This window comes from Centroberyx affinis, unplaced genomic scaffold, assembly GCF_046629955.1.
Source record: "Centroberyx affinis isolate AG114_WGS23_722 - 3 ecotype Tasmania unplaced genomic scaffold, CSIRO-AGI_Caff_v1 ptg002102l_1, whole genome shotgun sequence".
NCBI classification, from domain to species: domain Eukaryota; kingdom Metazoa; phylum Chordata; class Actinopteri; order Beryciformes; family Berycidae; genus Centroberyx; species Centroberyx affinis.
In genome coordinates, this window is record NW_027280428.1 from 432081 (window position 1) to 445691 (window position 13611).

At 40.1% G+C, this 13611-nt stretch overlaps 1 protein-coding gene across 1 annotated transcript in view; it reads right to left on the reverse strand.

Annotated features, from left to right (window-relative positions):
• LOC139654513 (NACHT, LRR and PYD domains-containing protein 12-like) overlaps positions 1 to 13611 on the reverse strand; it is a 99759-nt gene that overhangs the window by 82367 nt on the left and 3781 nt on the right. The window contains exons 4-12 of the mRNA XM_071531605.1: positions 12308 to 12427; positions 11250 to 11485; positions 10782 to 11152; positions 9346 to 10679; positions 8220 to 8393; positions 6851 to 7024; positions 4958 to 5134; positions 2985 to 3158; positions 951 to 1124 (exon numbers count right to left, since the gene is read on the reverse strand). Of these exons, the coding sequence (XP_071387706.1) occupies positions 951 to 1124; positions 2985 to 3158; positions 4958 to 5134; positions 6851 to 7024; positions 8220 to 8393; positions 9346 to 10679; positions 10782 to 11152; positions 11250 to 11485; positions 12308 to 12427 (2934 nt within the window). The remainder of the gene's footprint in view (positions 1 to 950; positions 1125 to 2984; positions 3159 to 4957; positions 5135 to 6850; positions 7025 to 8219; positions 8394 to 9345; positions 10680 to 10781; positions 11153 to 11249; positions 11486 to 12307; positions 12428 to 13611) is intronic.

The window sequence follows — 13611 nt, forward strand, 5'->3', positions numbered from 1 at the left end:
AAACAATATAATGATAATATAATGATAATATGTTATATTCTACGTATTTATTACACTTGAGATTTGGGTTTGACCTTTGGTGTGCCTTAGCTGCAAAAAGATTGAAAACCACTGCCCCAGTCAATGGACTTCAGCATTTTGTTAGAGTGGATCAGCGTAATATCGGCCTTATAGGGTCATTCCATCTGAAATCAGACAGGCTGTCACACCTACGTTTGTCTCAGAATTGGTCAGTTTACCTTGAACACTTTCTTGCACCAATATATGAATAAATCTGGGATTTTGGGGCCCTGAATCCCAAGTAGATTAAAATAAATAAAGGTTTAGGGTTAAGGTAACTAAAATCAAAATGTTTCTTTATAAACTAGAAAAAGACCTCCACCATGTCTGACCGCAAGGAACTTATGCAACTTTTTGGTGATATGCCATGCCAGGCGATCTGCTTCCTTTGAGGGCCCTTAGCAACTGTATTTCAGAGATCAATGCATAGATGGCACAACATTTTCTTCAATTAAACAAAGATAAGACTGATGTCAAGAAGATGACAGAACATGATAACACAAATGAAGTCACTGACAGAGAACATTAAATGCTAGGAACCTGGGGGTTATCTTTGAGAGTGACCTAAGCTTTGATGCGCATATCACAAACATAACTGAAACTGCCTTTTATCATTTGAAAAATATTACCAAGGTCAGACCTTTTCCCACCCATGATGATGCAGAGAAATTAATGCACGCTTTTATCACCAGCAGGCTTGAGTACTGTAATGCACTTCTCTCTGGTCTTCCAAAGAAAACCATAGGACAGCTATAAATTGTGCTGCCAGAGTTTTAACTAGGAAAGAGAGTACACATTACTTCATCAAATTAAGCGTCACCACAATATTCATATAATGTCATATAATAATATAACTAATGTAGGCACATAATAAAAAAATGCTGTCTGACCCCAGAGTCTCCAGTCTACATTGTGGACTCTCCAGTCCAGTAGACAGCAGCTTCACTCCTGAATCCTGCAGGTTGTTGCCACTCAGGTCCAGCTCTCTCAGATGGGAGGGGTTGGACTTCAGAGCTGAGGCCAGAGAAGCACAGCAGCTCTCTGACAAGCTGCACCAATTCAATCTGAATAAAGAATAAAGCATGTAGTTTTAATCAGCATAATATCGGCCTTATAGGGTCATTCCATCTGAAATCAGACAGGCTGTCACACCTACGTTTGTCTCAGAATTGGTCAATTTACCTTGAACACATTCTTTAACTGATATAAGAATAAATCTGGAGTTTGGGCCCTGAATCCCAAGTAGATTAAAATAAGTAAAGGTTTAGTTAAGGTTCTGAATGGTCACTTTTTATTGTGACAATATTTTCAGATGGCAGTTTGTCTGGAAATAATTGTGAAAAAAAAATGGGTTTGGATGCTGGGTTAGCCAGAACTTATGCATAAATAAACATCAAGCTGTTTATTTATTGAAAGCAATAAATATGTTTTCTGGTATATCTTCATTGGTGGAAAATACGTGTGCATATTTGTTGAGTCTCAGAACATTTTACATTATTTGTACATGTAATGTGTAGAAATTTGCATTATCCTGTTGAAACTCCCTCATGATGAAATGACCATTTCAGTTATAAGCTTTGTTTTAATGTGTATTCTGATGAAATGTTGCCAGTAGGCAGCAGGGGTCACTGTTCTCTATGGATGGTGTTGTCGGTCGGTCGCTCTGTTCACCACTTTATGGGTAAAGTGCAATGCCCCTGGTGTCCAAAGTACATATTACATCAAAAACTGCATTAAAATTAGAGGTTTTTCTTTTTTTTTTTACCATGAAGGAATTTCATAAGGATGATAAAATGATGTACACATTAACTACATACCATCATGCTTAAATTGTGAAAGAGACATGAGTGTCCTAATATGCCCACAAGTGACTTTTTATGCCTCAAGATACACAAAAGAAGATATCTTTAATACATTGTGTATCCATACTTGCATCAATACCTTGGTGATTATGAGCTCTATACATTCTGTGAAATTACCACAATAAAAATCACATCTTGAATTCCTTTATTGCCTCCAACACTCTCAGATCAAAGTTTTGCCCCCATAGATGGAGGCCATTTTGGAGCCAATTTGGACCCCTGTGTCTTTAAAATTATGGAGAATATCATTACCAAAGTTCATCGTTATTCATTTGAATACACAAGGATTGTGTGAAAACAACAGGAGGACAATTTGAGACCTAAGACTGTAAAACTCCCACATCCTGTCTGATGTCAGATGGAGTGACTCTATACAGTCTTCCACAAATTAAAGGATAAGGCTGGTGTTTTTTAATGCATTGCTTACCGTCAACAAATCCTATGAAAATAATTAAATCAACAATGCATTTTCTCTACTCCCGTTACTTTCTGACTTGTACTGTTTTTAGCCGTCAACCTGTAAGTCATTGGCTCCAATTATAAGCTAAAAACCTTGAAATACAGCTCACAAAGACATAGTTTAAATTTTAAAAATCGCTAACTGTTACCATGAAAATTCAGGCTGTTGTAGTTATTACCAAATCAAATTCAAATGGGAACAAATTCATCATTACGCAGGGGACTATTTTCAGTGCTACGGAACTACTTTCCTGAGATCGCAAACGTGTTTACGGCTTATTAAGTTGTTTGAGGAAAAAGTTGGCTGGCCCGGTGAATCGTGATGATGAAATATGCTGCAGAGCAACGGCATGGCTCTTTGACGGGTTTTTAATATTTTTTTTAATACAATGGAGTTCTATGGCTGCTGGGACATGGCTGCATTGGGCACCGGCTACATGGACGAGATTTGTTGGCAAAAGAAAATCATTGCTGATTTTGTTATTTTCATAGGATTTGTTGACGGAAAACAATGCATTAAAAACACCAGCCTAATCCTTTAAGTGTCACCACAATATTAATATAATATTCATGTCAGCACATAATTAAAAAATGCTGTCTGACCTCAGAGTCTCCAGTCTACAGTGTGGACTCTCCAGTCCAGCAGACAGCAGCATCACTCCTGAATCCTGCAGCTTGTTGATACTCAGGTCCAGCTCTCTCAGATGGAAGGGGTTGGACTTCAGAGCTGAGGCCAGAGAAGCACAGCAGCTCTCTGACAAGCTGCACCAACTCAATCTGAATAAAGAATAAAGCATGTAGCTATAAAATAAAATATTCCTGGAGAGAAAAACTGCTTGAAACCATCCAACCTCAGTTCCAAAGACTCAACACCAACAGGTGCCAAATTAAAAAAAAGACAGGCTAACACAACAAGGAAAACCAGCACTTGCTAATGTTAATGACAACATGCTGCTGCTTGAATAAACAAGTAGAGATTAAAGAGTGAATATTGTGAATGTACGTTGTATTGGCAACAGATACAGTATGTAGCTAAATTGAAGCTAGTTTTGTTAACCATGGGTAACATGCTGTTCTGTGCAGCATGGCTAAGTGTTAGGCTAGTTTGCAAGCTATGTGCAACAAGATGTTGGTGCAACATACATTCTTTTATGCTGCTAAGCTTCATGCAAGTTCGTCTTTAACAGCCTTTTGCCAGAAACTGAGTGTCTGCAATGCCAGATTTATAGCTGCATCTTAAGCTGGACTGTACACTGGTGAATAAGTACCAAAGAGTTTCATTTCATTTACGAGATGTTTTTTATGAAGTGCTGCACCATGATTCATGCTTGTGAGCTGCATTGTTGTACTGTATATGGTTACTGTTATGAGGTAATGTGTTAAAAAAGTGCTGTAGAGTTGGAAATACATCAAAGTAGAGCTCAATGGACACTTAAGATGGACATTTGAATCATTTCTCTGCACATCTGCGTGCAGACTGGTTTTTTGTAGAGCCATTCAGTTGGAACCCAGATCAGCCGTGCCACTCCATTCAAGTCACCGCCTCATCTTCATTCAAGCTGTTGTCTCATCATTGTCATCATGTGGGACCTGCTTGTTGGACATTCCCTTGTAAAAGAGGGTGGTTGGACTTCTGATTGCACTCATTTTGTTTTTACCTCATATTCTTTTTTTTCTCTTCATTTTGCAAATTTTTTTCATTCATATGAACTTTTTTTTCCTGAGATCTCAGTTTTCCCTACAACAAAAAGTTGAACAAACTAGATTGTGAGAAAACAGAATTCTATGTAAACTGAGTTGGTGTAATTGAGGTAAACCACTGAAGATCAAATCATATGTGGAAAGGAAACTAGCATTCTGAGGAAGGAGTGTAACATAATATTGGAATGAAAGGAACTGAATGCAGACCTTGAAAGGAACAGTAATATACAATATAGTATACTTACCTGTTATAAACACCTAATATGATATAGTACTGATTATAATCAGTAGTATACCTCATTGAACCTAGACTTAGAGTAACTAAACCCTGCTCTGCAGCTTGATATTCTGCACTGGTCTTAAGGTGACAGGTGCAGGGGTTCCACTAGTGGTTTAGAAATAAAACCAGCAGCTACTTTTAAAAAGTAAGACAGCCGACAGGAGAGGGGAATGAAGCTGGAGCAGCAGGCTGGCAGATGCTGTGAGAGGAGGCGGGGAAGCTGAAGAAGCAGATTCACCAGGCTCAGACAAACACAGGGCAGGATCAGAAGATAAATCCCAGAGCCACTGCAGTGATTCCACAGATTAATGACTCATAGAGCTCATAAGGCCCACAGTGTGAATAACAGCAAAATCAGTCAAATAATAACATTACAATTCACAAACTCTTGCCACAGACAAGAGAGACAAAGAGACGTGCTGCCATCTTGGATTTGATGAGATGTGTGTGTATAGATTAAGCTACTCAGTGTGGATCAGCATCATGTCAGCGTACAGATGTCTTCAAATTGATTGTCACCACAACATTCATGAATTATTCATAAAACATTTATATCAACACAGAACTAAAAAATTATTTTAAAATGCTGTCTGACCTCAGAGCCTCCAGTCTACAGTGTGGACTCTCCAGTCCAGCAGACAGCAGCATCACTCCTGAATCCTGCAGCTTGTCGTTCTCACTCAGGTCCAGCTCTCTCAGATGGGAGGAGTTGGACTTCAGAGCTGAGGCCAGAGAAGCACAGCAGCTCTCTGACAAGCTGCAGCGTCCCAATCTGAATAAAGAATAAAGCATATAGCTATAAAATAAAATATTCCTGGAGAGAAAAACTGTTTGAAACCATCCAACCTCAATTCCAAACACTCAACACCAACAGGTGCCAAATTTAAAAAGACAGGCTAACACAACAAGGAAAACCAGCACTTGCTAATGTTAATGACAACATGCTGCTGCTTGAATAAACAAGTAGAGATTAAAGAGTGAATATTGTGAATGTACGTTGTATTGGCAACAGATACAGTATGCAGCTAAATTGAAGCTAGTTTTGTTAACCATGGGTAACATGCTGTTCTGTGCCACATGGCTAAGTGTTAGGCTAGTTTGTAAGCTATGTGCAACAAGATGTTGGTGCAACATACATTCTTTTATGCTGCTAAGCTTCATGCAAGTTGGTCTTTAACAGCCTTTTGCCAGAAACTGAGTGTCTGCAATGCCAGATTTATAGGTGCATCTTAAATTGGACCATATACTATTGTATATGGTTACTGTTATGACATAATGTGTTAAAAAAAAACAAAAAGTGCTGTAGCGTTGGAAATACATCAAAGTAGAGCTCAATGGACACTTAAGATGGACTTTTGAGTCATTTCTCTGCACATCTGTGTGCAGACTGGTTTTTTGTAGAGCCATTCAGTTGGAACCCAGATCAGCCGTGCCACTCCATTCAAGTCACCGCCTCATCTTCATTCAAGCTGTTGTCTCATCATCGTCATCATCATCATGTGGGACCTGCTTGTTGGACATTCCCTTGTAAAAGAGGGCGGTTGGACTTCTGATTGCACTCATTTTGTTTTTACCTCATATTCTTTTTTTCCTCATTTCATTTTGCAAATTTTTTCATTCATATGAACTTTTTTTTCCTGAGATCTCAGTTTCCCTACAACAAAAAGACTCGAACAAACTAGATTGTGAGAAAACAGAATTCTATGTAAACTGAGTTGGTGTAATTGAGGTAAACCACTGAAGATTAAATCATATGTGGAAAGGACTAAACTAGCATTCTGAGGAAGGAGCGTAACATAATATTGGGATGAAAGGAACTGATTGCATACCTTGAAAGGAACAGTAATATACAATATACTTACCTGTTATAAACACCTAATATGATATAGTACTGATTATAATCAGTAGTATACCTCATTGAACCTAGACTTAGAGTAACTAAACCCTGCTCTGCAGCTTGATATTCTGCACTGGTCTTAAGGTGACAGGTGCAGGGGTTCCACTAGTGGTTTAGAAATAAAACCAGCAGCTACTTTTAAAAAGTAAGACAGCCGACAGGAGAGGGGAATGAAACTGGAGCAGCAGGCTGGCAGATGCTGTGACAGGAGGCGGGGAAGCTGAAGAAGCAGATTCACCAGGCTCAGACAAACACAGGGCAGGATCAGAAGATAAATCCCAGAGCCACTGCAGTGATTCCACAGATTAATGACTCATAGAGCTCATAAGGCCCACAGTGTGAATAACAGCAAAATCAGTCAAATAATAACATTACAATTCACAAACTCTTGCCACAGACAAGAGAGACAAAGAGACGTGCTGCCATCTTGGATTTGATGAGATGTGTGTGTATAGATTAAGCTACGCAGTGTGGATCAGCATAATGTCAGCGTACAGATGTCTTCAAACTGTCACCACAACATTCATCAATTATTCATATAACATTTATATCAACACAGAACTGAAAAAATATTAAAAAATGCTGTCTGACCTCAGAGTCTCCAGTCTACAGTGTGGACTCTCCAGTCCAGCAGACAGCAGCTTCACTCCTGAATCCTGCAGCTTGTTCTGACTCAGGTCCAGCTCTCTCAGATGGGAGGGGTTGGACTTCAGAGCTGAGGCCAGCGAAGCACAGCAGCTCTCTGACAACTTGCACCAACTCAATCTGAATAAAGAATAAAGCATGTAGCTATAAAAATGTTCCTGAATGCTTGCAACAATCCAGTGCTTCATAATGTAATTATATCTGTTCAGGTTTTAAATGTGTATCTCAACATTGTTATGCCCCAGTCAATGGACTTTAGCATTTTGTTAGTGTGGATCAGCGTAATATCGGCCTTATAGGGTCATTCCATCTGAAATCAGACAGGCTGTCACACCTACGTTTGTCTCAGAATTGGTCAATTTTCCTTGAACACATTCTTTAACCAACAATATGAATAAATCTGAAATCTCGGAGTTTGGGCTCTGAATGCCAAGTAGTTTAAAATAAAGGTTTAGTTAAGATTAAGCTAACTAAAATCAAGCTGTTTATTTATTGAAAGCAATAAATATGCTTTCCGGTATATCTTCATTGGTGGAAAACATATTTGTTCAGCCTGTTCAGTATGCATGTAATGTGTAGAAATTTACATTATCCTGTTGAAACTCCCTCATGATGAAATGACCATTTCAGTTAGTAGTTTGGGGATGGAGCAGACAACACCATGGAAAAGGTTTCAACCAGAGATACACAGCTTAGAGGAAATTTCTAATTCCATCTGAATGTGAAATGACTGAAGAATAGAATTCTGAAAATGTCCAAATAGCTGAGAAATTTCATGAAATTTTCTGTTTTTGCACCATGCAGTACTTCATAAAGTCTGTGGAAACACCTCTGAAGTGCAATGCCCCTGGTGTCCAAAGTGCATATTACATCAAAATCTGCATTAACATTGGAGTTATGATAGAACTATTTATTTTTACCATGACGGAATTTAATAAGGATGATAAAATATTGTACACATTAACTACATACCATCATGCTTAAATTGTGAAAGAGACAAGAGTGTCCTAATATGCCCACAAGTGACTTTTTATGCCTCAAGATACACAAAAGAAAATATCTTTAGTACATTGAGTATCCATAGTTGCATCAATACCTTGGTGATTATGAGCTCTATACATTCTGTGAAATTACCACAATAAAAATCACATCTTTAATTCCTTTAATGCCTCCAACACTCAGACCTAAGACTGTAAAACTCCCACATCCTGTCTGATGTCAGATGGAGTGACTATACAGTCTTCCTCAAATTAAATGTCACAACAATATTAATATAATACTTATGTCAGCACATAATTCAAAAATGCTGTCTGACCTCAGAGTCTCCAGTCTACAGTGTGGACTCTCCAGTCCAGCAGACAGCAGCTTCACTTCTGAATCCTGCAGCTTGTTCTCACTCAGGTCCAGCTCTCTCAGATGGGAGGGGTTGGACTTCAGAGCTGTGACCAGGACTTCACAGTGTGTGTCTGAGAGTCCACAGCCAGAAAGTCTGTGATTACAGATTTAATGTGAGATTATTATATTAGAGTGATTATCAAAGCAAAACTGAGACTAAGCATACCAATTGAAATTACATACTGATAGCACTACAACAGCTAAAAATTCTAATACTAATTTGTATTATAGAATGTGCTTAATCCTAACCCTAATATAACCAGAGACCAAGCAGAAACAACACAGGCATTTCATGATGGTCCTGTAGATTAGAAAAAAAACAACAACCACATCATGTAATACTAATCGTAATGTGCACACTATCCACTGGAAATACTGCTGTCTGTTGTGATAAAATATCCTCTTTCTAAACTTTTTCACCACAGCCTCTTAACTCCTGAAGCTCCTTGGTTAGTTTGTAGTAAGCTCTCTTCAGCCCAAGGAAGATAAGTATAAAAACAACACTTTTTCTGTAAAGTCACAACATTCATTACAGCTAAACAGGAGAACTGTGTTCACTAACATGATGGCTTTAAACAGCCAACCGAAAACTAGAAGTGTACTTTGCTCTCACTGCATTTGCAACAGCAATTCAAGAATATTTTTGGCTAACCACAACTGAGTTGTAATCTCTGGAATAAACAGGTGTACCAAAGGTGTTAAAAAGTAATGAATTACACATTACTTTTCACAAAAACTAATAAATTACTTCACATATTACACCCCAAGAAAAGTAATTTGTTTCAATATTGATTACATTGCCTTTGTGTTATACCCTAATGCGATTATTCTAGGATTATTTGCGTTCATTGGGCCAATAAATATTGTCAACTCTTGAAACAGTAATGCCTTACTTTACGCATTACGCCCAACACTGTGTACCACTGCTATGTTGACATTTTATAGTGTGTATGTTTGAGGAACTATATATCTTTATTGTAATTCTCATGGTGTCAGGTGTGAAGGCAGCTCTACACTGTTGTATAATGTTGATATTTATTACTAACTGAGCCTTCCTGCAGTTCCTCACAGCTGGGATCAGTCTCCTTCGTCCCTCCTCTGATGTGTTGTACTCCTCCAGGTCCAACACATCCAGAACCTCCTCTGACATCTGCAGCATGTAGGCCAGAGCTGAGCAGTGGATCTCAGAGAGTTTCTTCTCTGATCTGTTCTTTGACTTAAGGAACTCTTGGATGTCCTGATGTACTGAGTGGTCGTTCATCTCCATCAAACAGTGGAAGATGTTGATGCTTCTGTCAGGAGAGGTATCAGAGGTGTTCATCTTCTTCAGGTTGCTGATGGCTCTCTGGACGCTCTCTGGACTGCTCTCTGTCTGACCCAGCAGGCCTCCTAAGAACCTTTGGTTGGACTCCAGTGAGAGGCCATGAAGGAAGCGGACAAAGAGGTCCAGGTGGCCATTTTTACTCTTCAGAGCTTTTTCCATGGCTCTCCTCAGGAAGTCATCTAGGGATGGGTCACTGCTGCCAGATCTACTCCTGCCTTGTCTCAGGAATGTCTTCAGTACCTTCTCATCCCTGTTTGTGTAACAGTGGAACATGTAGACTGCAGCGAGAAACTCCTGAATGCTCAGATGAACAAAGCAGTAGACCATTTTCTGGAAGAGCACACACTCTCGTTTGAAGATCTCTGTGCACACTCCTGAGAACACCAAGGCCTCTCTGACATCAAGACCACACTCCTCCAGGTCTTCTTGGTAGAACATGAGGTTGCCTTTCTCCAGATGTTCAAACGCCAGCCTCCCCAGCTTCAGAAGAACTATTCTATCATTCTTCGTCAGCTTCTGTTGACTCATCTCATGTCTCTCATCATACTTCTGCTTCTTCCTCTTTGTCTGAACCAGCAGGAAGTGTGAGTACATCTGAGTCAGGGTCTTGGGCAGCTCTCCTCTCTGGTCTGTAGTCAACATGTGCTCCAGAACTGTAGCAGTGATCCAACAGAAGACCGGGATGTGGCACATGATGTGGAGGCTCCTGGATGCCTTGATATGTGAGATGATTCTGCTGGACAGCTCCTCATCCCTGGATCTCCTCCTGAAGTACTCCTCCTTCTGGGGGTCAGTGAACCCTCGTACTTCTGTTACCCTGTCAACATGTGTAGGAGGGATCTGATTGGCTGCTGCAGGTCGGGAAGTTATCCAGAGGAGAGCCGAGGGAAGCAGATTCCCCTCGATGAGGTTTGTCAACAGCACATCTACTGATGATATCTGTTTGACATCAGACACAACATCATTGTTCTGGAAATCCAATAAAAGTCTGCTTTCATCCAGGCCGTCAAAGATGAACACAACTTTACAGACAGCGAGCTTCTCTGCTGTGACCATCTGTAATGTCGGATGGAAAACACGGAGCAGCATGAGAAGACTGTACCGCTCATCTTTGATCAAGTTCAGCTCCCGGAACGAAAGCAGAATCACAAGACTGACATCTTGATTTTCCAAGCCCTCTGCCCAGTCCAGAGTGAACTTCTGCACTGAGAAGGTTTTTCCAATGCCAGCAACGCCCTTCGTCAGAACTACTCTGATGTGTCTCTCTTGGCCAGGTAAGGGTTCAAAGATGAAGTGGCACTTGATTGGAGTGTCATGGAGGGTCTCCATCTTGGATGCTGTCTCAAGCTGCCACACCTCATGTTGGGTATTAACCTCTTCACTCTGTCCTGCTGTGATGTAGAGCTCTGTGTAGATCCTATTGAGGAGGGTTCCAGTTCCTGCTTCAGGAGTTCCTTCTATCACAAATTCACATCTCCTTCTCAGACTGATCTTATGCTCGTCTAAACCCTCCTGCAGACCGCTGTCCGCTAGAAGAGAAGAAAGAATAAGCAAGTGTTTAACAAATATGCTATTGTTTCTTGGTTTTACAAATGGTGACAACAGTAGACAGACCTCCAGTCTTACTTTGTGCAGTGCTCGTTTGACTGGGTGTCTGCAGTCCAGGTGTTGTTCTGGATCTTTCTCCACACTGGGGACAGGCGGAGTCTCCTGATGAACCAGACTGGTCCCAGTATGAGGTGATGCACTGTCTGCAAAACCAGTGTCCACAGCTGGTAGAGACTGGATCCCTCAGGTCCTCCTGACACAATGCACAGCAGGACAGCTGCTGCTTCACAACACCACTACTCCTCTTCCTCTCTCTGTGGAGATGAACACAATTCATTATAACTGATGTCCGCTATCATCAGAAAACACCATGTAAAGTTTAAACTAAAAACTTTATTGTAAATTAAATGTCAAGATGCTAATACTGCCAATACTATCTACTATCTAGATGATCAGATAGCATCATGCTGCCTCAATATAAAGGTGCAATCAATGGTGCACAATTGGTGCACCATGGTGGGATTACTCAATAGTTGTGTAGAAATTTGTACATATAACCATCTCCATATTTGCATAGATGCATGTTCCCTATATGAGTAGGCATTATACAGTTTAGCATGTGACATTTTATTTACTATTACTTAAGTTGGATAACATTGCCTTTTTGTCTACTGTGTTTTATATCGTTTTTCCTCTTTTTCTTGTCTCTCATTATTTCCATCATATTATCCCCTCCCTCTCCACCATCCATGTAAACCGCATATTCAGATTTTCACTTGCTGATCAGTAAATCTTTAGTGAATTCAACTTTAGGACACAGATGTGTGAATACTCTCTGAGTATAAATTCCAACATGCAACTTCTCAGGTGTTTTGGTGCAAAAATACCTCCATAATTTCTGGCTAAAATAATCCACATGAAGATCCATGTTGGCTGAACAGTTGTATTGTAAAGCAGTATCCAGTGTCTTTCCTGGATATCTTCACAACTAGGTTTGCTTCAAGAATACAATCCTCTCACAGTGTGTAATATAATAGTAAAGGCAAACAAATCTAACTGACAGATCAGCATTTTGTCTTCATACTCATTTAATTATATTCCATCAGGTAGGCTTACAGTCGAAGCAGTCCTCTTACCTTGTATCTGATGGTCCAGGTTCATTACTGAAGTTTGGAGGATGACCCATAGACCGGTCACTCTTCATAGACAGACAGCTGGATACTGGAGACTCTGCTCTCTGCCTGTGGACTTGACTTCTGGAAACATAAATGTTTTATACATATCATTAGTTCTAGTAAAGACAGACAACAATTGGAGTTTTTGATAACATGGCCTTTTGATAAGGAGAACAGCTAGTTATGTTCATATCCAAATCTGCATGTTCTGTACATGTTATCTGCAGCTGTAAACAGAATGTTAAGGTGAATAGTTTTTCACAATGTACGTCTACATGTCCAAAAGAGACACCAAGAGATACAGCCTTCCAGTCTCTCTGTATTTTTTTAATATTATTAATTAAGGCATTTTTGCTTTATTGGAGAGTACAGTGGAGAGAGACGGGAAAGGGGGAAGAAAGGGGGACGACATGTGGGAAAGGTCCCAGGCCAGATTCAAACCCAGGACGTTGTGTTTACATGGTGCACACCTTAGCCCACTAAGTGTCCAGGATGCCAGATTTTGCATCAGTGGTCTCCATGGCAACAAATGAGGGGAGAAGGCTCGTCCCATTCACCTCTTTTATGCAGTCCTGCACCGTTGCAAACTCATGTAGTCACTCTGAGCACACTGAGTCAACGTCAGAATACGTAAAACCGTCTGAGAGGGCTCAGTCTGCTTTCATCTGTATTCAGTCTGTGATTCTGTGAGTCTGGATTCAGCTGCTGAATCCAAATGACTTATGGGCTCATAAACTTTGGCTTTATGTAGTCTGACGTTAACTGAAGTGCTCAGCGTGAATTCACAAGTTCACAAGGGAACTTTACATAAAAGGTGCTAATTGGACGGGCCTATATGTCACTTGACGTCTTTTATCATCAGATCCGTAGTGCAATGCACTGTGGGAAATCTCACTAATAAAATCTGCAGGGTAGCGGACTCTCTGGAAGCCCCAAAAGTCCACATGAGAGCCCTTACAGACTTGATGAATTCTGGCACAGGACAGACCCAGACCCCTCTTGGACTTCACAGGAACGCACTGCAAAGTCCACGAGTCAGCAAGTCTGGGAAAGTCCAGACTCGTGGATTCAGCACAGCATTGATTATGTCCATGATGGTGTTTCTGTGGGCGGCTTTCTCAAATAAAGTTTACACCTAGAAGCTGCAATATTGTATATATGCTGTAAATTCATATTGTTTTCATTTTCTAATATTTTTCCTCATTTGTTATATCTATAAACGATACATGTAGTTTGATATTTTTATAATTTTATAAATTTCATGT